This window comes from Chiloscyllium plagiosum, chromosome 21 (genome assembly GCF_004010195.1).
Source record: "Chiloscyllium plagiosum isolate BGI_BamShark_2017 chromosome 21, ASM401019v2, whole genome shotgun sequence".
Lineage (NCBI taxonomy): Eukaryota > Metazoa > Chordata > Chondrichthyes > Orectolobiformes > Hemiscylliidae > Chiloscyllium > Chiloscyllium plagiosum.
Genome location: NC_057730.1, coordinates 34,593,398 through 34,618,680, shown reverse-complemented (window position 1 = coordinate 34,618,680; position 25,283 = coordinate 34,593,398). Strand labels below are relative to the sequence as shown.

Here is a 25,283-nt window from a genome sequence, read left to right as displayed (position 1 = left end):
AGCAGCAGTTGATAGCTCCATGCATATGAGAGGCTTGACCTTGGAAAAGCCTGGGGGAAGTGCTTGCTGAGGAGATGCCTGCTGAATGCAGCCTGGGGAGCCGGGATTATAGCAGTATTTAGTTGCAGGGGAAGTAGCCTTGAAAACCAGTCTTGGGAGAAGTGATTGAGCAACTGTGAGGTGAGCAATCGTTGGGACAATTTGAGCTGGAGTCTTGTTGTTTGTCAACTCCTTACATGTAGAGGGGTATGTGGGCCTCCAGGCTGAGTTGGAGTTGTTGCTGGATGGAAGTCAGATTCTAATCAAAGAAGTGAAGCTGTAATTTCACTTGTGAAAGATAGAGTTTGAAGGATTTTTATGGTTCTTATTGATCACTGACATCTAGTACACTGCTGAAAAACTCATGGAATCTCTCTTGGTTGTGTTTAAATTTGGTGCACAGTTCGTTACTTGTGCCTGATAATTCATATATTTCTGAATGTTTGAATTAAGATAGATAGTTTAGACCTTTTGCTTTTTGTTTTTTACATAGATAATTCCGCCTATTTGTTTAAAACAGTGGAATCTTATGACATTATTCTCTCAGTATGTAGAGCTTCCAATCTTGCCCACCTTTCATTTGGCCCTTTAACTGGACTGTAAAGTGTGTCTCAGATAAATTGACGAGGGTGAAGCCAAGCAGACCTTTCCCTTTGATTCCATCATCATCTTCCACAGGTTAGTCAATGCTTCAAGACTCAGCCAGCTCCCTTAACTTAATGTTTCAGAGGCACTTTTAATGATAGGTATCAATCTCCCCTACGCAAAGTATGTTGTGTGCCCTTGTAGTGCTTCTTCCAAATGATATTCAGTGTTGAGTATTGGTTCATATGCTGAGGGTTTGCAGTAGCTGTAATCTGCTAAAAGGTTTCCTTGTCTGTGTTTGATCAGATATCAAAAGACCTCATAGGGTTCAGAATCAGTGGCTCAGGGCAGCTCCCACCTGACTGTATCCCACCGTCAGTGGAGGACTTTGCAATGTCATGGGGAAGGTTGCAGTATTGAGGTTTCGAGTGCCTACTCTGGTGTTGGTGGTCCATCCAGTTTTATTGTTTTTCAATGTTTCAGCAGCATTTTGACACAGTTGAGTTACTTGTCCTACCATTTCAGAGGGCAGTTAAGAGTCAACCATGCACCTATATGTCTGTAGACCAAAACAGCTAGCAATAGCAAATTTCCTTCCCTCGATGCATTCATGAAGTTGGGTTTTATGACAATCTGATAGTTTAATGACCACTGTTATTTAGTCTGGCTTTCAATTCCAGATGTATTACTTAATTGAATTTAAATTCTGCCAGCTGCTGTGTTGATATTTGAACTCATGCCCTAAAGTATTATTTAGAGTCTCTGGATTACTCATCAGATTACATTACCAAAACTTCCTTGTTTTCATAAGACATCTTTTGATTCAGCTACATTCAAGGCTGAAGTACCTTGAGGTTTTGTTTGCTGATTTATTCACATGAATAACTGTCTAATCTCTTCAAGTTGCCTAATATGTGTGTCGTGGAACCATAACTCTGCCTGTCTAATTCCTTTTGTAATCTCTTGATTGTTGATTATTCTTGCCACACTTCCTTAGTATCATCTGTAAACTTGACCAAGCTGCATTGATCTTTTTGAATCTGCACAGCTTCTGACCAGCAGGTATCCTGTACACAAATCCTTTGTGCCTCTTGGAGAATGTATTCAAGCACAACTGGCTCCTTGTGAAACTGCAGGAGAAAATCAGTAGCTTCAGACAGGAGAGGAGAAAATTTGTAGTAAAAGAAGGATTATAAAAACAAAGTTCCTGTGGGATTACTTTGGAAACCTGAGACATGGAATGCATCTATCCAGCAAGGGAGATGTGTTGATTTCTGGGTTAGTTTACAAGCTTTGAGTTTTAAAATCCGTTGTATCACCTAGACTCCAGTTTAGATCGCCGACACAACCAGTTTGGAGTTTGCTCTCTGGTGTTCATTCCATAGGCTCAAAATTTCTGGCAATAAAAGTTAAACTCTGTAATGTTTATCTGACATGCTTACTGTGTTTTAGTAATGGTTGTTATGCTGAACCTTTGCCAGTTGAGTGCCCGTTTATGAACCTCATAATGAGCCAGTAAACTCCTTGATGTTTGTCTGGATTGCAGAACAGTTTAAAAAAAGCTCCACAATTTAGTTCAATAGATTAAACAAATAACTTGCCAAAGATAACTGTTAAAGAGAGACATGAGATGAGGTAAATCCCAAAGAATTAGCCCATATTCAGACTGTAGTTATGTCATCCTGAGAGGTACTTTATGTAAAGTTCACACATTATCATATTGTACCCCTGTATTTTAGGTTTAATTTTATATGCTATGCTGTTTTTGTCATGTCATTTTTAAAAATTTTGTATCCCACTGCAAATTTTGTTGGAATCTTTTTGGAATCGTGTGAGATATGATGATTTAAGGACATGGTTTTCTCTGATGGTAGTCATTTCTGCAGGAACAGGGTAAAGCATCAAGCTGTGGGAGAATGCACAGAGCTACCTCTCAGAAAAATGAGCTGCAACCGAGGAAGATGTGTGCAAGAGTCCAATCTTTCAAGAGGAAAGGAAGGTGATATTGTCAGTACCAAAATGGAAATGAGTGGAGATGAGTGAGCCAACAAATTAGACAACATTACAAAGAAGTATCATTGAATATAGAATCCTTTCAGTAAGGAAAGTGGCCATTTGGCCGATCACATCTGCACTGTCCCTCTGAAAAGTATCCCACACAGACTCAGCACCATCCTTCCGATTCTTCTAATCCCATGTTTCCCGTGGCTAACCCACCTAACCTGCACAGCCCTGGACACTACAGGGCAAGTTAGCTTGGCCAATCTACCTAACCTGCACATCCCTGGACACTATGGGGAAATTTCCCATGGCCAATCCACCTAATGTGCACATCTTTGGACTGAAGAGCACTGACAAAAAGCAAGACACAATAGAAGATATTTATGTGTAGATTGTTTAGATCAGATGGGATTAATTAATTTGATTTAGTTTTATGTTCAATATTTGTCAACTAGATTTTGAAAGGACATGTCGACTCTCCTCATCCATGACTTGGTGATTTAGTATCAGTAGACTAATGCATCTGGTCAAGTATGGGACTTGACAGTAAACAAATTACTGCCAATGCATTTTGTACACTGGTGGGGGTAATAGATGCTGAAAAACCATCCCATAGCCTCAATGAAGAAGTGAAATCAAATGAAATAAATGCCTTTTTTAATGTTTTGCTCAGCTGAGCCTAATGCCTGACTGCAAAAAAATCTACAATATGATGTATATTCTTTCCCTATGATCATGCACCACCTCACTTTTCTGATTCCAAAGAATTTTAAGTGCAGATTTACAGTGATCTAACATTGTTAATGCACATGGTTAACTAATTACAGTCAAGCAAGTGAACAATATGAGTGCAGATGGATTTCTCATTGCTTGTCTCGCTAAGGCTACCGTACCCTTCGTAGACATTACCTTTTTGGGATATCGGGAGCAACATGGGAATAATTGTAGCCACTGATAACCTCTCTAAACTTACATATCAGTTTATCAAGTCAAACTGCCATTCCCAGTTGTGAGGTCACTTTGGAGCCATTTTTCTTCCTCTGAAACCTCACCTGTGTCCCCTTTTCAAGAGAAGTGAGTAAGTTAGTAAGCAGTTTCATGAGTAAGCAGACCTGAAACAAAACCAAGTATGAATGAATTTGTGTTCAGGTTGTGAAACTCCTGCTGGGATTTTAAAATGGGAAAAATTCTGCTGGGAATTTCAACAAGGAAGATTTCATGCTAGAACTTGGCAAAGTGTGGAAGGAGAACCAGAAAATAGCAGAATGGAGATCAGAGGACCAAGGTATAAACAGCAGTAAATTATGAAATATCCCAATATGTGCAAGGCATAAGTTTTTTTATTCATGCAGGAGATGTAAGCCTTGCTGGCTGGAGCAGTAATCATTGTGTTCATGAAAATAATGAAAGTGAGGAAGGAAGTATAAATTATATGTATGTCAACTTCACAGTGTAAATAATCAAGTTGATTATTTGATTAGGCATAAATTGTTACATGAAATTATGATGTAGTCACAATAAAAAGGCATGGCATAATCAAGGAATGAATTTTAAACATCACTGGTTATCAAACTTTCAGGAATGATGAAGAAAGGAAAAAAGGAGGGGCATGGTAATATTTTTGAATGATGTACCAGATGGATATTCATAGCTCTGTGAAAGTGGAGTCGCAGGTAGATAGCATAGTGAAGAAGTCGTTTAGTATGCTTTCCTTTATTGGTCAGAGTATTGAGTACAGGAGTTGGGAGGTCATGTTGTGGCTGTACAGGACATTGGTTAGGCCACTGTTGGAATATTGCGTGGTCTCTTTCTTATCGAAAAGATGTTGTGTAACTTAAAAGGGTTCAGAAAAGATTTACAAGGATGGTGCCAGGGTTGAAGGATTTGAGTTATAGCGAGAGGTTGAATTGGTAAGGGCTGTTTTCCATGGAGCGTCAGAGGTTGAAGGGTGAACTGAAAGAGGTTTATAAAAGATATAAAAGAAACGTAAGGGGCAACTTTTTCACTCAGAGGGTGGTACGTGTATGGAATGACGAGACGAAATGGTGGAGGCTGGTACATTTGCAACATTGAAAAGGCATCCGGATGGGTATATGAATAGGAAGGGTTTGGAGGGATATGAGCCAGCTGCTGGCAGTTAGGACGAGATTGGGTTGGGATATCTGGTCGACTTGGACGAGTTAGACCGAAGTATCTGTTTCCATGCTGTACATCTCTATGACTCTGAATATATTTGAGTTTACGAGCAGAGGAGGAGCTGTGCATTGCTGGAAAGTTCTTCTAAAGATGCCAATGAGTGGGCAGAAATCCATAAGCAGATTTCAAAGATGTGTACCAAAAGTAAAACAGGAACATCAGACTTCAATTAATCTGATATGAAGTGGAGAAAATATATTGCTAAAGATAGGAAAGGAGAAGAATTTCTGATATATGGATATGAGAACTCAATAAGTAACTAATAAATATGTCTCCATTCCAATAAGGTAGGAGACAGTATTTAATCTAGTTCTGAGGAATAAAGTAGGACAAGTGGAGTGTGTTACAGGATGAGATCATCCATTTGAGAATGACAACAACATGATTCAGCTTAAAATGATTTTAGAAAAGAGTTCAGAAATATCAATGATAAAATTGCTCAATTGGGTAAAGATAAATATCTCTGATTTAAGAAGGGGCCTACCATAGTACGCTGATAAAGGTCATTGTGTGTTAAATCAGACAGAACAATGGAGAATATTCAAAGGAGAGATAATTCAAGTGCAAATTTAACATATATTCTTTTGAAGGGGAAAGATCGAGCATTCAAAGTTAATGTTCTCTGGATAACAGTGGAAATAAAATTTAAAATAAAACGTAAAAAGGAAGTTTATGACAAATGTCAAGCATGATTCAGTTCATTGCAGAAGCATTGAAAGTACAAGAGAGCTGAGAAATTAATAGCGGAGGCAGAGAGGTTATTAGAAAAGATGAATAGGTATTGTTAAATTGAACCTTAAAACATTTCATTGCATGTAGGAGATAATTCAGAGAGGGCAGTTTTCTGTTCAGGCAGCAGGTTAAATGGCCAGAGAGTGCTGGTGTGTTAATAAACCAATAGGAATCCTGTCAGGCTTCCAGACTGAAAGCAAGAGGACGTTCAGATTGAGAGGCTGAGCAGTAAATACTTTAAAATACTGAGGGATGGTAACTGCTTTCTTCCCTAAGTAAAAGGCTATTCCTTTTTTTTGTTTTAAGAATGTGCTTTTATTATTATAGATGCAATTTTCAATACTTTGGACATCATTTTTGCTACTTTTGCAGGGTTTTTTTTGCTTTATTCTGGATTTAGCAGCTGTGAATCTTTTTTCAGCAGCATGGGAGCCATTTACTCAGTTTTATCTCAGATCTCTGATGAGGAATTAGAAAAACTGGAGAATTAAGAGGGGGCGGGTGGTGGGCATTCTGATCTCATTCTGCTTCTTTCAGCTTTTATCTAATTCTCCTCCCACATTTCGCCAACTCCTAGCATGAAATCTTCCAGATTAAAAATCCCAGTAGAATGTTTCCCATTTTAAATCTATGACTTTAGCTTTATAGTCCAGATTTGTTAGTTGAATGTAGATTCCAAAGGCTGCAGAGCAGGAATTCTTCAGAACACTACTGTGAACACATAATTAACATTATCACTGCACCAGCATTTTCCTGATTGATATGAAATGTTAACTAAGTGGTATTAATGCTGGACTATTAGGGAACATCTCCGAGATACCCGCACCAATCAACCAAATCGCCCAGTGGCTCAACATTTCAACTCCCCCTCCCACTCTGCCGAGGATATGGAGGTGCTGGGCCTCCTCCACCCCCGCTCCCTCACCACCAGACGCCTGGAGGAAGAACGCCTCAATTCCGCCTCGGAACACTTCAACCCCAGGGCTGCCTTTATTCCTGATGAAGGGCTTTTGCCTGAAACGTCGATTTTGCCTGTCCTCGGATGCTGCCTGAATTGCTGTGCTCTTCCAGCACCACTGATCCAGAATCTGGTTTCCAGCATCTGCAGTCATTGTTTTTACCTCAATAAAATGCTAACCCAGCCAAAACCCGCATCCTGTGAATGTATGAATAAAGAAAATTCTCCCTTTACAGATGCTGCCAGACCTGCAGGTTATTTCCAGCAATTTCTGTTTTTATTTCAGATTTTGAATGTCTGCACTATTTTGATTTGAAACAGCTGCTGACTCCTGTGAATAAATCTCCTTGAGACCATTGACCTTATTGCCACTTGAAATTCTGATCTTTTTCTTCTCAGCTGGTTTGAAATGCTGATTGTGTATCCACACACGAACAAACAAAATATGAAAAAGAAAAGGAAAGTGGAACCCGCCACACCACAGGTAAATAAAATGTGGGAAGGCAATGCGTAAATAAGCAAAATCAAATGATGTGAGATATGCATGGTATTGGGTTGAATTTAACATGATCATCAGTGGTACCTAACATTAATTAATTATGTTTAAAAATGGTCTTCAGTTACACTAAAGACTAATTTTCAATAAGAATTAAGTTTGTTCTGAAGAAAGGTCAACAGACCCAAAATGTTAACACTGCTTTCTCTCCACAGATACTGCCAGGCCTGTTGAGTTTCTGTAGATACTTCTGTTTTTGTTTCATGAGCTGTGTGGGGCTGGGTTGCCTAAAAGAAAGGATGAATGTAAAATATAACACATGAATTCAGAACATTTTAAAAAGCTTCCCAATCAATCCCTTGCACTTGCAATATGGTCACTGTAATCTAAGGTGAAGTGGCAACCAATTCACCTTAGTACAACCCAGCAAATACCCATGAGATAACTGTCCAATTGAATGTTTTATTGGTTTTGGTTGAACAGTCAATGTTGACCACAATAAAAGGAAAATTCCCATCAGGGATAAGAGCCCTAAAAATGCAGGTTGTATGAGTAAGCAGAGAAGCAGAAAGTCATAATATTCATTTCCTTCATTCTCTCTGTCTTTATTGATGGAACTGCTACTTCCTGTGGTATGGTTTTACCACCAATGGCATTCTGCCAATTTGCTTTTCCTAATGTGAGCTGAGGCAGTGAATGGCAATATATGTTTAACATGCCCTTTCCAACAGTTGTCACCAGTAGCAAACAGGAGTCTGAACTATAGCTATTTTTTCTCTTTCCTAGTATAGCAGCACGAAAGTCCTCCCTATCCCAGCATTTGTTAAAACCACTTAGATCACAGTGCAATAATGAAACTAGTACCGTTTGAAATGTGTGGTTAAATATATCACTGAAACTTGCATTTATATTTATAGTATCTGAAAATCTTGCAGACAGTTTTCAATGGGATCTTTGTATCTTATTTATTTATTTCTTATGCATGTCTGCTTGTTGTGTGCCATACTATGCAGTCAGCTCTGATTTGTGTAAATTCAGTTTGTTTGCTGTCAACTTTGAATGAGGCACAACAGATTTAATAGTGTATATCATTGTTGCTTTTTGATGTGAGCAAAGTAAGTTTTATTTCTTAAATATGATCAGCATCAAGTTCCTGGAGATTATTTCAACCTGCTTGACCTTTATTGAGAGAGTTGACCTTTGAGAGGCCAAACAGATTGAATTTCTGCTAGGCCAAGTCTCCTTGGAGACCCTTGCACTGGTTTGGCTCTGACACTTGAAAGAACAATGCTGCACAAGACCATTAATGTATGAGAAGAGGAAATGCTGAGGTATGGGGGAAGGCTTTATTTATATCACAGAATATTGATATTCTCATTTCTGTCAGTAGATTATGGATTTGAGTCTCAATTCAGACATTTGAGCATATAAATCTAAGCTGAACTCCATTGGACTACTGAGGGAAATACTGTTTTTCAGATGAGCTGTTACGCCATCTTGTCTGATATTTTGGATGGATGTAAAAGATCCCGAGGCATTGTGAAGTTCTCCCTGATGCATTGTCCAGTCTGTATCTGGACATTATCACTGTGCCTTTTGTGGAGCCTGCCTGTCTGTAAATTGGCTGCTCTATTTCCCATGTTACACTGTAAAATTGAGACTGTGAAACACTTTAGGATTCCTGAGATTATGCAAAATGTTGTGTAACTGCAAGTTCGTACTTTTAAAACAGGTGTTCTGGCCTATCCGCTTTCTCACAACAATAAATTTTGTTTCTTTGGGATTTGAATCGCTGTCATGGATTGTATTTGGTTCACTTACAGTTTTGATGAACTGATATGTATCTCATATGTATGTATCTCAGGGTCTATTCAGGAAAACAAAATGTAACTTGAGAATATCAGTTGCAGATGATGAATGTCAAATTGAATATCTCTCTTCATTGACGTGCTAGTTATGTCTGTATGAGTTTTTGTTGTAGATGATGCCTGTGATCCCTGCAGTGATCAGTGCTGATCTGCTGCACCAGTTACCGCTACTTTTCTGCTTTGTTAATGGATGTTAATGCTGATATGTTTCGTGTCAGTCATCCTGTTGCCAGGATTGGTAATGCAAATAAGTTGTGTTGCCAGGGCTGAATCAGCCTTGCCAATGACTTTGAGAACTGTAGCTCATACAGTCCAGAAATAATAATCTGATTTGGCATGGTGTGGCTTGTTACATTTTCAAACAGAAAGAAACTTAAGAGTAATGTTGGGACAAACGGTGCTCCATAGTTTGATATTCTGCCAATACTTGTCATATAAGTTCATAAATGAAGAATGTTTACTTGAGTGAAATACTAGAGGGGGTGGGCTAGCATGCCTGGTAAAGATTCCCAGCAAGAGTCAGGACCTTGCTACGGAGGAGATCACAACCTTAACAGGGGTGAGCTGGGCAGGGAAGAGGTTTGGAAAATCTTAGACAAAATTACTGTAACTAGTGTTGAGTGGTACAGCTGAGTTTGAATAAAGGATTTTGGAAGAGGGAAAAATAGTATCATTAGATCACTGTTGTTTAAAATCTGATATTAATTATTTTACAATAAACAGCCAGGCAAAATCTTGTTACTTTTTTATAAAGGCACTTTGCAGCAAGAACTACTCTCCTTTGGCCAAGAATACTGCACACCCACTTTAAAGCATATTGACCTGAACTATGATTATCTAACTTGGCAAAGATCAAGGGTGAACGATTGGGTTTTCAGTTTGTTTGGCACAGTACCATATTTCAGAGTACATTGTTATGAGATGAAAAAGCTATTGCAATTTGAAATGTGCTTCAGGATTTTAACTTGAAATACTACGCCTCATGTGAACCATGGACATCTGCAGGAGGAATTCCAGGCTGTTCACTGATGAAATGGTGGAAAATGGTACCATATTGGTCATAATACTGGAGCGGTAATCGAAAGGTAATCCAATGATCCAGAGGCATGAGATCAAATCCTACCACAGCTGCTGGAGAGATTTTAATTCAATTACTGAGTAAACCTAGAACAAAAATGTTAACTTAGTTAACAGAGATGATAAGATTACAGATTGTTCTAAAATACATCTGCTTCACCAATGTTCTTCAAAGAGGAAAAATGCTGTCCTTACCAGGTTTGGTCTACATGTAACTTCAGACTAACAGTAATGTACTTGATTCTTAGCTGCTTTTGAAATGGCTAAGTAATCCACTTGGTTGTATCAAACCATGACAGAAAAGTTGAATAAGACTAATACCTGTTCAGCCAGATGGCAACTACCTAGGACCCTTAAAAGACAAAAACATATCCTGCTTATTTAACCCTGAATGTCTTCCATATTAACATCTATGACTGACTTGTGCAAAATTGTAAAAGGTGTCTAAGAGGCTGGTCAAACAATACCTAACATAGTTACATGAACCAAATCATATCTTGTAGGCAATATCATAGACTCTTCCTTCACTAAGTCTGGGAATGTCCTGTCACACAGACAGGAAAGTGCAGCACTATGGTTTACAGTCAGTAGGGAATGGGAGTGGTCTGGGAGTCCTCTACATTGATTCTGTTCTCATGACATCTAATGGGATCATATCAGACATGGCCAACAAATCCTCCTGATTACATGTACTGCCCTCCATGTTTCATGTTGACCATCAGTTGGAAGACACAAGAGAACATACTGTAATCTGAATGGGAAATTTCACTGTTCATTGTCAAGAGTAACTCAGAGGCACTAATACAAACTGAACATGCTGAGTCCTGAAGGACATAACTGGCAGATTGAACCGTGGAAGGTGATGAGAAAACCAACATGAGGAGGAAAATAAATCTAGTTGACCTTGTCCTCACTCATCTATCTGCTGCAGATGCATTTGTTCATGGTGTTATTGGGAGGAGTGACCAAAGTTATTTTGGATGGAAAGAACTGTCTTCACATTGGGATTTAATGTCTCTGGATCATTAGTTGGAGTCTTTGGATTACTAATTCAGTAACATTCCATTATGGTACTGTACTCCATTGTGTTTGTGAAACTGCCATTGTGCTAATTAGAATAGATTTAGAGTAGAACTGTCAGCTTGAAAATCCTCATTCATGAGGTGATGTGGGCAGAGTTATAATTCGCTACAGACTGTAAACTAATGGCTTCATATATTGTACACTCTACCATTGTCATGAATCTAGAAGACAAACCCTGATTCAGTGAGTGCCCTTAACCTGAAGGAAACATTTGTTCACGACTGGCTTTTAGGTGCTCCAGCAACACCCAAGAAGCTCAACACTACCCAGATCTAAACAGTCCACTTAATCGGTACCTGATCCTCTACTTTATATATTCAATCCCTCCATACCAGTGCACAGTGGTAGCAGTGCTCTCCTTCAACAGCACCTTTCAAACCTGTGACCTCTACCACCTAGAAGATCAAGTGCAGCAGATGGTCTCCAATATTTGAATAAGAATTTAAAAAAAAAAAATAGTTTTGCAAAATGCCAGGAAATTTCATTTAATGTCCTTTTCCTGAACTGTAGTACTGATAGCCACAGAGTGTGTGTTTAAACAATAGCAGGAATTACCACATAAGCACTTGGTATTTTTAGAATATAAAGGCAGTAAAATAATTTTTTTGTTTTTGTTATAATAGAATCACATGGTTGTTACCTGAAAATAGCAGCCAGGTTTGTCAGTTAATATACTTATTTGGTTGCAGTCCATATTCTACTGTAAACTGGATGAAGTATTTTCCCAGGACTGAGTTTTCACCCAGTATAGTTACAGAATATTTTAACATGCTTTGGTCTGATCCACGAGAGACACAGCACTGTTTAAAATTAAAATGGATTTTGAGTATTGCATGTATATTGTCAATGATTCTTGTTCCCATCAGCAATCCTTTGTCGGTGTGACACTATGGTTAGGGTTTTGACATGATTGATCATGGCAATAAACCCTTATACAATGTGTAGCTGTTTCTTGGAATATCTTAATTCATTGTAAAACAAGCATTTTATCATTGAAATTGTAGTGATTACATGCAAGCATAAAAGACAGTTTGTAATCAACAAAAATCCATATGTAGCAATGAGTTGAATAAGCAGTTAATGAGCTTTTGGTTGAAGGAAACATTTTGGCCAAGATTGTTGGAAAATACTTTTTTTTGCCTCTGAGCAAGTTGTTCAAATCTAGGTTTATTGTCTTTTGTGAAGGACAATACAGCAATTCCTCTGTATTCCATTGTAGTCTGCTGAAGTTCTGAATTCACAAACTTCTCACTCAGAAATGAGGGCCCTTGTGATGCAGTGGTCGTGTCCCTTCTTTTGGGTCAGGGAGCTGTGTACCAGGGGTGTGTGGTAACAGCTCCTAACAAGTTGATTTGAAACATACCTAAGTCAGAGATGGGTTCTGTCAACTAAGGCAAACACACTGATTGATAGTTTGGTGCACTTCATATCATGACTACTCTTGGTTAAATTAGATTAGATACCCTACGTGTGGAGATAGGCCCTTCTGCCTAACAAGTCCCACACCGACCCGCCGAAGAGTAAACTACCCAGACCCATTTCTCTCTGACTAATGCACCTAACATAATGGGCAATTTCGCACGACCAATTCACCTGACCTGCACATCTTTGGATTAGGGTGGAAACCCATGCAGATGCGGGGAGAATGTGAAAACTCCACACAGCCCAAGGCTGGAATTGAACCAGGGTCCCTGGCGCTGTGAGGCAGCAGTGCTAACCACTGAGCCACTATGCCACCTTGGATTAATCTGACTGCTTGTTTAATCCCTGGAGCCCTGCTGCTTTAACAACAATCTGATTGTTGACTAGCAGTCTCCGAGCCTTGGCATTGTGGCAAAACAACTTGTAGTTTATCTGAATTGTTTTAGGAAATCAATTTTCTTGACATCAGTTGACACAGACTTTGAACTCCCCTTCTTATCTTAATGACAGTGGACAGGCTTGCTTGTATGGTAGGTCCAATCAAAGGGCAGCAACCTTGGCGACTCAGCACTAGGTAAGGTGGAGAACACTGAGGTAGGCAAGAGTCTTTTGGGTACTCCATTTAAATAAATTAAAAAATAAAAGAAAAATAGGGGACAGAAAGTTTGGGGGAAATCCCTCTGTGGATGTTGGGGGCCACTGGGGGCCTGACTTTCCTGCCTGTGACTGTGGGATCTCTCACCTTGTTGACCCCTTGGGCTGCCATTTCGATTACGTTGGTGACCTCCCCATGCAGGAAGGCACAACATGCTTCAGAATTTATCAGAACTCCATCTGGTCCAGCCCCACACATGTCTGTGCACACACACCTGCATCGGCATAGTAGCGTGATTCCTGAAGGCTGGTAGAGTGGCCTTCAGGTAGTCAATATTGCGTGGGGAGGGAGGGTGGTATCCTGCCCATTGAGTCTATGCTGACTCTTTGTAAAACAGCCCAGTCAATACCATTCCCCAACTCTGTCTCCATAACTCTGCAAGTCCCCTCAAGTGCCGAACCAATTTTCTTTAGAACTTGTGGATTGTTTCCATGTCTAGTAGTCTTATAAGCAATGAGGCCCAAATCACTGTTATACCCTTTTGTAAAATTCTTCTCTCTCACAAGCCACACCTCTCTCCGAGTGTCTCTGTCCAAAACTGAAACTTGTATCATTTGGTTCGTGTACATTTTGCTAATGGATACAGCCTTTATTTGCCTTATTTAAATCTATTATAGTCTTGTATTCCTTTACCATATCCTCCCAGAACTTGGTTTGCTCTAAGGAGAATAACAGCAGCTTCTCCAATTTAACTTTGTTGTCAAATTCCCTCATCTCTGGACCATTCCAGTAAATCTCTTTTGTACCATCTGAAGGACCTTCACACTTTCTATCATTTGAGAAAAGAGGGAGACAGAAGGTTCGACACTGTCATTGGGAAATAATTGAATCCATTATTAAGGATTTGGAGGTGCTGGTGTTGGACTGGGGGGTAAAAAGTTAAAAATCCCTTTTTTAGATTAGATTCGGTCTGAACATTGGGACATGGACAGCCTCACACAGGGCACCTCACACCTTCAATGCATTATCTGTGCTGACAAGGCATCTATTGTTAAAGTTCACTTGAGAATGTAACTTTAAAAAAGTTCTGGGATTTACATATGAAAGAACTGAAACCAACATGGCCATTCTAAAAGATGAGAGACTTAACAAACAATGCAGGTCTTTTTCAATATATAATTTCAGTTACATCACACTGTAAACTTTTGCTATAAATTCTGTGTTTTATGATCTTATACTCCACAACCACCTGATGAAAGAGCAGCACTCCGAAAGCTAGTGCTTCCAAATAAACCTGTTGGACTATAACCTGGTGTTGCATTATTAAGGAGGTATCAAAAAGACATTTAAAAAATAGTATTAGTCAACCGCTGTGCAAGAGAAATCGTGTTGACTAATTTATGAGTAGATGTGAAAGCAGGGTGAACAAAAGGGACCAGTAAATATAATGGCATTTGGAAGTTCAAAGGTATTCAGTATAAAGTGTCACAGAAAGATAAGAGCTTATAGCATTAGGGATAGTATATTAAAATGGAGAGAGGATTGTCCAACTGTAATAATGGAATTCCATAAGGATCACTGCTGGGGTGTCAAGGTTTATGATCTACATCAATAAATTCGATGGTGATCTACTACATTATAGCCAAATTTGCTGATGCTGTGAAGATAGGTAGGAAGGGTAGCCACATTTATGATGAGGAACCAAAAAGTCTGCAAACATAGGTTAAACTTTGGTTAAAAACTTTGGTACTGGGGCATAAAGCAGAAAAACGTGTTCACTATAGCAGCAAGAACAGATAAGCAGAGTGTTATTTCAATGAACAGAGACTACAGAAAGCTGTGGTACAAAAGCGAGCATCTGGTGCAGGAAGTAATTAGGAAGCAAATGGAATGTTGCCTTTAGTGCAAACCATGATAAATGTTAAAGTAGGAAAATCTTACTATACTTGTACAGGCTTTAGTCATACAGAATTTAGAGCACTGTGTACAGTTTTGGTTTCCCCTTACATAAGGAGAGATATCCTTGCATTGTAAACAAGTCAGGAAAAGTTCATTAAGCTGGTTTCTGGGACAGAAGATTGTCTTATGAAGACAGGTTGAGCAGTTGGAGCTATATTTATTGGAACTTAGGGGTGATCTTATGAAGAGAGAAGATTCTGAGGTACATACTGAAAGCATATTTTCCCTTGTGGGGAATCTGGAAAATAAGGAGGGTTCAATTTAAGATGCAAATGAGGAGAAATTTCTTCTCTTTCAAATCATTGAATTTTCTTCCAAAGAGATCTGCAGTGGTTGGGTATATTTAAGGCAGAGTCGATTTTTGATCTCCAATGGAAGTATCAGCTATTTTGTGCAGGATAAGAAAGTGGAGTTGGGGCCATAATGAGGTCAGCCATAATGTGATTGAATTGCAAAATGTTGGAGCAGTCTTGATGGGCTGAATGGCTTACTCTGATATTATGATGTTCTTTTAAAATCTGGTGGACAGAGCTGGAGAAGTACTCTTGTTATGACTTCTGTAAATTTTCAGCACACCTTTCCTATTTTTATACTTAATATCTCTTTTGAGCCCAAGATACCAATTGCTTTTCTAATTATTTTCTTGGCCTCCTTCCCAGATATGAACATGTGAAGTCCTGTGTCCCTACACAATCTTTAGAACTGTGCTGACCTAAGTCCATAGCACCTCTTGCTATCCTGTCCACTAATATTTATCTTTTCAGGCTTCTCTGTATTAAATTTAATCTATTTGTCTTTTTATTTTGTTACCTTATGTTGTGTTGCAGTTGAATGGCATTATTCTCACTGTTTACCACACTTCCCAAGTTTGGAATTATCCACAAATTTTTTAATTTTGCTGAAGTCCAAAGATGATTTAATTAACTTAGACGATAGCCAATGTGGTGTGTCGGAGGTGGAGGAGACGGCAGTGTCTCAGTGATGTGAGTTAATGACCGATGTAATTTGCCAAGAGAATGGTTCAATTCTGAGACCACAGTGCTGTTGGTGTTAACACAAACCTTGATTCTGCTTTATTTGTCTCTCAACCTCCTTTGTTGAGGAACTGATTAATTAGATGCATTGTGATAGAGCCGTGACTAGGTCATTCTGAATTATACTGCCTCAGATTTTGTGAAGCCAGTAGTAGAATCTGAGTGGATATTGTTTACGAATTTTTGGATAACCAACCAGCAGTTTCATATAGGTTCACCTGCCGAAGTCTTGCTCTTGTAATTGTTGGGATTGTTTAGACTCCGTTTGTCAAGTCATTCTTTGGTATCCATTATTATTTTATATGCTTATCATAACTTTTTAAAAAATTTAATGTAATTTAATTTTTTTAATTTAATGTGAGTTTAATAACAGGAGGATGTTGTTTTGCTTATGACAGGAACCGGGACCTGCTAAAGTTGCAGTTACCAGTAGCAGCATGCCAGCCGCTGAGAAAGTCCCAAGCACGAGGTCAACACTCTGGCAAGAACAAGAAGAACTGAAAAATAAAGAGCTCCATGTCATCAGTCCCATGATGAAAAGCCCTTCGAAAAACCAGTCTTCCATTGTTCCGTCGTCTGAACCATCAGCAGTACTGAAAGAAGGTTAAAAGATATTAATGGGAAAAATAGGATGAGAATTTGTTTTGTATTAATTCATGGGATGTCTGTGCCGCTGGTTAGACAAGCACTTATTACCTTAATTGCCCAGAGGGCAGTTTAAAGTCAACCACATTGCTTTGGGTCTGGAGTCATATGTAGGCTAGACCAGATAAGGATGGCAGTTTCCTTCTGGGTTTTTCTGATAATCGACGATTCATGGTCTTCGTTAGGACTCTTAATTCCAGATTTTTATTGAATTCAAATTTCATCATCTGCCATGGTGGGATTCGATCTCAAAAGTTTTCTTTGTGTCACACCTCACTAGAGTAGTGTGCTGAAACTCAAGCCCCGCTATTCCCAGGACCATCACAAGAGTTAAAGATTTTAATAGAAACAATAGAATCTGTGCAGTTTGAAAGCAGGCCATTTGACCCATCAATATCACACCAACCCTCCAAAGAGCATCCTACCAGACCCATCACCTACCCTATCCCTAAGAGTTTATATAAGTATGGAGAACTCGCCAGTTTATCTGACTTTTACATTAGGTTTACAGAGAGCTTGGACTAGGTTTCTGTAATGGACAAGGATTCTATAAACCCCCTATAAAGGCTCCTTCGATCTCTCTCTCTCACACACACACACACACACACACACACACACACACACACAAACATGGGTGTTATAGATGGAGGGAAAAGCTGGGAAAGCAGATCTGTAGGCCTTGTCCACAGGCTCCACTGAGGTGGTTTTGTGCTGATCAGAACACTGAGTTGACCTTTTCTACATATTTCCACTGGTTAGATGGTTGGAGGCACAAGGCGACTGATTCACACTTAGAAAAGTTTTATTAGTTGAACCATAGCTTTCAGCAATTGTTGAAGAGAAAGCTTCTGGCTCAAAATGATTTTTATTGTGAGGAACAGAGAGCGCTACTAAGCTGGTGAATGTCTGAAGGCTTCTCACCATCTTGTTCACAGCCCCACGCTGTTCAGCTTCCTGAGAACCAATCACACAGTTAGCTGGCAGAGGGGCTTTGTCACTGAGAACTGGTAACTAATCCACAGATCAATTAACCCCTTGTCACTGGCTGAATTTCCATTTGTACACACTCTTGGATCCAGCTCATCTACAAACTACACTTCAACTACTTGTCAAACAAGCAGCTGTGTAAATGGTGCTTACAATGAGTGTCAGGCTTCTTGCTTTTAAATACTGCAGTAATCCTTCAGTAGTCTTTGATTTCTAAAACAGTTCTTTTCCCATTTCAGCCCACAATCAAAGCTACAGAAAAATACTCTTTACCCATGTGGTCATTGGTCAGATTTCTGAAGCCTCATATTTTAGAATTGAACCATTTTCCATGTTATGCTGCATACCTAATAGCTAGGAATAGTGTGAGAACATAGTTTAAAAAAAAAGACCCAAACTATGCATTAGAGTATTTCTGCAATTAAACACTCCAGAACTGTACAGTTTGTAGATATAGTGAGCACTTGCTTAAAAATACACAGCTGCACTTAAACAGGATTTGGAGATGCCAGTGTTGGACTGGGGTGTACAAAGTTAAAAATCACACAACACCAGGTTATAGTGCAACAGGTTTAATTGGAAGCACACTAGCTTTCGGACCGACGCTCCTTCAGGTGATTGTGATCACCTGATAAAGGAGTGTCGCTCCGAAAGCTAGTGTGCTTCCAATTAAACCTGTTGCACTTAAACAGGTTCGACATTTTAAACATGTGAACTTGCCAGAAATCCTTCTGGTAATATTTTTAAAAATGTTTGAGAAAGTTAAACTAATGAGGAGTGATTTCAAAGTGCAGTGGAACAGATGATTGGAATGATTTGTGAGATGATTAATCATTAATGATACAAAAAGTAAAATATGGAACTAGTTGATTGCTAGTCTCTTGAGTTCACCAGGTCAGATCTGTAGATGAACAATCTGGATTGTCCCCAGGCAGTGGATGGAATCTCTTTTGACAGGTGTCTCTGTTCAGAATTGATTGTGTTTTAACAAAATAGCTCACCTCTGTTTTCATCCAGCTGGAACTGGTCTAGTCACTGAGTACAGTGACATCATTGAAATTTCTGAGTTTTGCTTTGACAGAGCACAGTCAACTTTCAGGTTTAAGTAAACTACCCAAACATTGTTGCCTGTTTTCTTGTCCACATCCCCATTGTCCATAATTGTGTGATTACAGCTGACTCTTTGTACAAGAGCATTGGGTTATTTTTGTAGCTTCTGCCAATTTGTGAACAATGTAGTGTGCAAGTACAATTGATAGAGTAATACACTTTCTTGATTAGACCTGGGGTGCTGGGAGGTGCCTTTTCTTTCAATGATGGTAGAGTTGAAACATATTTTCACTGTCCACATTGCTTGGAAGGTCGGGGTGGTTCTGTTGTAAATCCTCGTGAATGATTGTCTGATTCTAAACAAGTTCTGTCTTCTACCTGAACAGCAGCCCAGAGTGTGGTTGATATTAATGAGATGGACAGTCAGCAGAAAAAGCGTGTGGAGAGTGGCTACTTTTCTCTGGAGAAGCTGAAGTCCGAAACAAAGCATCTCATCACCCCTCCAAGAAGCAGCATCACCAGCAGGTAAAGTTCCTCTGAGAGTCGCATGATAATATCATGCCACTCTAGCTTGTATAGCAATCCTTTCCCTTCTACAGGTAACCTTTACTGCAGCAGTTCTTGTGTTAGCCCTTCCCAGAGCTCCTTCGATTCAGAGACCAGTGGTGCCACGCTGTCGAGTATTGAAAGTTCAAGCAGCAGGGTTGGGGAAGGGTCAAGCCATTCTCCAGCTACACGAATAAATCTGGACTATGCCAAAATGGCAGATGTCCCTAAAGCCAAGAGGATCAGCGACAAACAGGCCTTCCAAGCAAATAAGGACCAGGAGCAGCGATTTCGTACCTGCAGTCCTGGCAGAGCGGAGTTGACACGGTTGTTTGGCTCAGAACGAAGGTAAGACACTGAAGGTGGAGGAAACTGATTGTGGCTTTTAAGATCTGACTATCTCTTATTACATACCTATCCCAGTAATGCAACAGTTTCTGACCAAAGCCTGGCATTAAACCACTTTTCTTCTAATTTCAAGCACAAACTGAATCTCAAAATATTTGGCTACTAGAATATAACTGCATTAAATTACAAATTTACTTTATCAAGAAAATATGAGAATTAGAAGGGGAAATAATAAATGATGTTCAAACATGGTGTTCCTACTTCCTGATGCTTTTTGAATCTTGCATGTGTTTTAGATGACTGCTTCTTACAATTTCTGTAATCTCTCTTTTATTCAGATCTTCTTTTCCAAGCATAATTCTGTGTTGAGATGGTAGGTCAGAACTTATTTCCAGTTTGTTTCAGTACTGACCACATTGAGTGCTGTCTCTACATTGTACTGTGTTGTATGCCATAACTGCCATGTTCATTTCCCATTTTTAAGTTTGCTGAGTTCAATCACAGCCTGTTCATGACACTCAAGGAACTGATATTCCAGGAGTGTTGTTGGTGCTGAATCCCTGATCTGTAAAGGAAAGCATTTCACTCTGCTACTCACTTACTGCTGGTGGATTCTTATTTTTGGTATTACATCAGCAGTTGTCAAAGATACTTGAGAATTTTGCTAGTTCCATGAAGAGATTTAGAAAGCTTCAATTTATTCACTCAACTATGTCCATAATCTATTATATTCTGCCATACATGTTTCACACAGTAGATGGCAGGGTATCTGGCCTCTGATTTGCTGCCAGTCCTCTGATCTTAGCTCAGTTAATCAACAGATTTATGTTTTGATCTAAAATTGGAATGCAAGCAAGTGAGACGTATTGAACTACTATGTGACTGTTATTGGCTTACTCACGTGATCTTTTTTTAACTGCTGTGCTTTCGTTTTAACCAGAAGAGATATTAACTGTTCATTGCCAATGTGGACCAACAAGCATCTTGGAGGAGACTGACTTGAAAGAAAGAAGTACATTTATATCGCATTTTTCACAACCACCCCATGCCTCAAAGTGCTTTAAGGCTAATGAATTACTTCTGAAGTGTAGTCACAGAGGAATTATAGGAAAAAGAACAACTAATTTATGCACAGCAAGCTCCCACAATCATCAATGACTAGCTAATTTATTGTCTGTTGTTGTTTGAGGGAAAATTATTAGCTAGCACAGACAGGATAACTCCACTATACTTCAAATTAGTGCCAGAGGATCTTTTACATCTGCCTGATTAGGCGGACGTGGCCTTGGTTCAATGTCTGAGCCTAACGATGGAACCTCTGACAGTGCAGCACTCAGTTAATTCTGCAACCTTCATTTTTGTGCTCAAGTGAAACTTGTATCTTGGAGAAAAAAAAAGAAAACAGAACAGGCTTAATCGCTGTTGTCTGAAACTGACTGTAAGGCTTGTATTCTGTAGGCTTGGGAAAGCCATGGCCTGCACATTTTGCACCATCTGAAACGAACATGTGACTCATGCGTGACTTCGTCTGAAATTATTGCCTTTTTGCACGCACATTTTGTTCACAGGGTGTTTGCTAGCCACAATGAGATCTGTTGGGGTGTGGAGTTGGGTTGGCAAGAAAGCCTACTTCACTTTTCTGAAACAGCAACCCTAACACCCAACATTGTTTGAAGGCCACCTGAACCTCACCCCCATTTTCTTGCACTCCAACGAACCCCTCTGGGTTATTTCTAAATCATTTGGATTAAAAATTAAACCAATGACAATCTAATGAAATTTTGAATTCAAACACATTATCTTTGATACCAAAAAAAATTACTCCAGAGCAAAAAAATTGTCCCTATTAGATGTGTGAACAGACCAGAAACCACAGCAAGGGTATTCTGTTATTAGAGTCTGATAAAGTTTCAAGTTTTCTTTGCTCATTAGACCACTTGCTGAGCTTGAAACCTTTAATAGGCTTTGAAATCTAGCCACACATTCATATTGGCTACAGCTCCCATAACAATAACTTCCAGCTACATTCCCTGAGAATGACAGATCATAATGGTGTCCCATTTTCCCTTTAAAGAGTGCCTGTCAATCAATGCAGGGGAACAGGACCAGTTATTTTCTCAATTTTTAAGCAGCCAGAGATGGCAGTTGATTTAAATCACAGCACAAAACATGACAGTAATGGCTGGTAAGGCTTTTATTTTAACACGTACCTTTACAGAATAGACCCCTATGATGAATCACTGCACCAAAAAAAATAATCTTGTGTATGTTACACTGCAGCATCTAATACTGACAGTATGTTACTCTTACCTTTTAAGAATGTTCCCAGAATAGTTCTCAGCAGCCTTCCACCAGTGGTCACAAACTCTCTAAAGAGATGTGCAATTTTAGGACTTTCAGAACACTTGCAGTATTTGAAAACTGTGTGCAGCAAGAAATAAACGTTTCCTGCAGCCCCACAATTGGGACTTCAGCCTTGGAAGTGGTATTTGTGTGCATTGCATCTGAGACCTATAGATCCATGTAAAGATCACATGAAAGTGATTTGGGATTAGAAAAGCAGAAGGAAATTCTTTTTACAAAGCATTTTGTGATCCAGTTTGCACCTGCACGGGAGACAAAAATCCAACCGAATAATCTTACTGGAGATTGGAGACACTGGACAAAGGGTTAACCTTTCTTTCTGAAATCGTAGTAAACATTAAAAGGATTCCTGGACTGTACACACTGAGGTCTCAGTTGTAGCACTTTGGTTTTCTTTATAGGTTAGTCAACTGGTGTCATGATTAAAGCAAATGCAAATTGCATCCCTGAGAGCTTGGTGCAAGTGGAGGTGACCAGCGACAGCCAGCATGTTTGGCTGTGTGTACAATGAAAAAAATCCAAGTTGGAATTCTGCCAGTGATACTGAGTTTGCTGTTGTTTTATGGAGGGTGTTACTTGCTTGGCAGGTTTGGCCTGATTTTTTACCATGAGGGCAATTGCAGTGCAATAACATGATTTGATATGTGTACAATCTGACTTTCAAACACTGTTTAAATTGTCATTAAAGAAAATTCCTATAGATATCAGCAATTTTTAACTTTGTTCTGGAAAGCCCCCTTGAGTTTAGTGCTGTCTGAATCAAAACTCCCCTGAAACAGATTTTGGAGTGACTGGCCTTAACTAAAGGTCATTCTTAAATACCTCTTTGGCTTTCTTTGGGAGGAAAATGATCCGTCTTTACTGTTTTTACTTATTTTCTCTTTAACAAAATTAGAAAGATGTCCTGATTCCTCATTCACATCATAGACAAAACTGGATAATCAGGGCAGTTAGGTAGAGCAATCCTTTCAAAGTCATTATGCTAAGATATTTGTTTAATCGGATACACTTGAAGATCCCTTGCTCTTTATTTATGAAGTAAGCCTTCATAAATAAGTTAGTATCACTCCTTATCATGTTCAGATTTAGTCAGAGTCATACAGCATGAACATTCCAACTCGTCCAAGCCAACCAGACATTTAGGGTGGCACGGTGGCTCAGTGGTTAGCACTGTCGCCTCTCAGCGCCAGGGCCCTGGGTTTGATTCCTGCCTCGGCTGACTGTCTGTGTGGAGTTTGCACATTCTCCCCGTGTCTGTGTGGGTTTCCGCTGAGTTTCCTCCCACATTCCAAAAATGTGCAGGTCAGGTGAATTGGCCATGCTAAATTGCCAATAATGTTAGATGCATTAGTCAGGGCTAAATATAGGGTAGGGGTGTGGGTGAGTTCTCTTCAGAGGGGTGGTATGGACTTGTTGGCATGAAGGGCTTGTTTCCATATTGTAGGGAATCTAATCATATCCCAATCTGACCTTGCCCCATATCCCTCTAAATCCTTCCTATTCAAGTAGCCCTCCCGATGGCTTTTAAATGTTGTAATTGTACCAGCCTCCACCCCTTCCCCTGGCAGCTTGTTCCATACATGCACCAACCCCTCTGTGAGAAAAGTTACCCCTCAGGTCCTTTTTAAATCTTTGCCCTCTCAACTTAAACCTATGCCATCTAGTTTTGGACTCCCCTCCCTAGGGAAAAGACCTTAGCTATTCACCCTACCCGTGCCCCTCATGATTTTATAAACCTCTATAAGGTCACCCTTCAGCCTGTAATGCTCCTGGGAAAAATTTCTTTTAAATGTTGCCGTTTTTAAAACTTATTCAATGTGACGGTACAGGGCCTTCCTTCTGCCAACACTGCGAATCATACTGCATTAAATACTGACAAAGTGGTTCCCACCTGACCCCTCTAACGTGGGGTCTTTAGATGGTAGTGGAATGGAAAGAGAAAATGACAGGGAAATGTTGCCCTGTCTTCATTTTGAGTATTTTTAAGGTGGAGGCAGATAGATTCCTGATAAATGCAGGGGTGAAAGATTATCTGAGATAAGCAGAAATGTGGAGCAATCAAATCAGGCCTGATCTTATTGAATGCCAGAGAAGGCTTGGAGGGCCTTGGCTTCTTCTCGTTCCTAATGTGTATGTTCATTTTTGTAGAAGGATCTCTGAAACTTGACCGTTAGAGGTGATTTTTGCGAAGCATTTCTTTACAATGAGTAATGGAGATCAGGAATTCTTCCCTCGCGTACCATCCTAAGATTCTGCAGTCTTTGCCATCGCAGGAAGGTGGTGATGGAATGGCCAGGCATTCCTGCAGTGTCCTGAGAGAATGTTGCTGGGGAGCTCTGTGTGGCTCCTCCTTATAGCAGCTACTGGCCCCTGGGGTGAGGTTGAGGTTGAGGTTCTTCATCCTCCTCTTGTCATCTCATTGATGCTGAGCGTCACTGGCTAGAACAATGGAGAACACATATATCCAGCTGGACCTGGTCTCCGTGATGTTAGCCAGCCTGTCCACGAAGACAGGTATATGCCTGCTGGAACCAGCATGTCACCGCTAACATTAATGGACTCCTTCAACCTTTGATCAAGTTTCCCGGCTGTCTCTGACAAACTTGCTGAGGCTGTCTGTGTGTCTTGTCGATGTCGGTAATGAGCAAGACCCTGCCATTGTTGTCTCCTGGGACTGAGCAGGTACCAGCTTTCAGCAGTCCTCTGTGTACCAACAACCCTCGGGCATTTCTTCCTCAACCGGCTACAGGGATGTCCCGAGTGATGTCCTCACCAGGTTGTGCTCCTGGATCTCATCTAGAAAGACAAGTCTCTGAGCTGGTAGAGGGTGTGGGTCAAAGCCTTGTCCAAGATTTGAGCAGCTTCCTCCTCAGAGTTGGAAGTAGAGCTCAGTGATTCCGGCACTGGCCTCCTTGTTGTTTGAGGTTACTGGATCCCACTATTACCTGCATGAGAGAAGAGAGGAGATTCATTGCGAGAAAGGCAGTAATAGTTTGTTTACATTAAAAATGAGTTAGCACTGGCATTAATGGGAGAACAGCACGGTACAATGAAGCTTACTCAGCTGGTTGGATAAGGAAGTTTTGATTTCCCCAGTTGAGTGGTTGCCATCATTACTGGTCACTTGCGGCATCTTTTCCTCCGATGTGATGAAGAACCTAACATCCACCACCTTGTCTGCCAGTCTTTGCCCTCGGCGCAGTTGTGTGATGTTATTTTTCTGTAGTGACACATAAGGTGGGATTGAGTACAATGGAAGTGGGTGGGAGAGGTATTAGTGATGACACTGGATCAGGAG

At 39.9% G+C, this 25,283-nt stretch overlaps 1 protein-coding gene across 11 annotated transcripts in view; it reads left to right on the top strand.

Moving 5' to 3' along the window:
• LOC122560748 (myosin phosphatase Rho-interacting protein-like) overlaps positions 1–25,283 on the top strand; it is a 194,725-nt gene that overhangs the window by 96,261 nt on the left and 73,181 nt on the right. For 5 of the 11 annotated variants that reach the window (XM_043711765.1, XM_043711771.1, XM_043711777.1 and 2 more), the window contains 4 exons: positions 6,911–6,995; positions 16,444–16,648; positions 19,114–19,252; positions 19,343–19,621. In XM_043711765.1, coding sequence (XP_043567700.1) covers positions 6,911–6,995; positions 16,444–16,648; positions 19,114–19,252; positions 19,343–19,621 — 708 coding nt within the window. Of the gene's footprint in view, positions 1–6,910; positions 6,996–16,443; positions 16,649–18,570; positions 18,635–18,686; positions 18,777–18,845; positions 18,997–19,113; positions 19,253–19,342; positions 19,622–25,283 lie in introns of those variants that run through there. The other 6 variants (XM_043711767.1, XM_043711770.1, XM_043711772.1 and 3 more) reach the window with 6 other exon arrangements.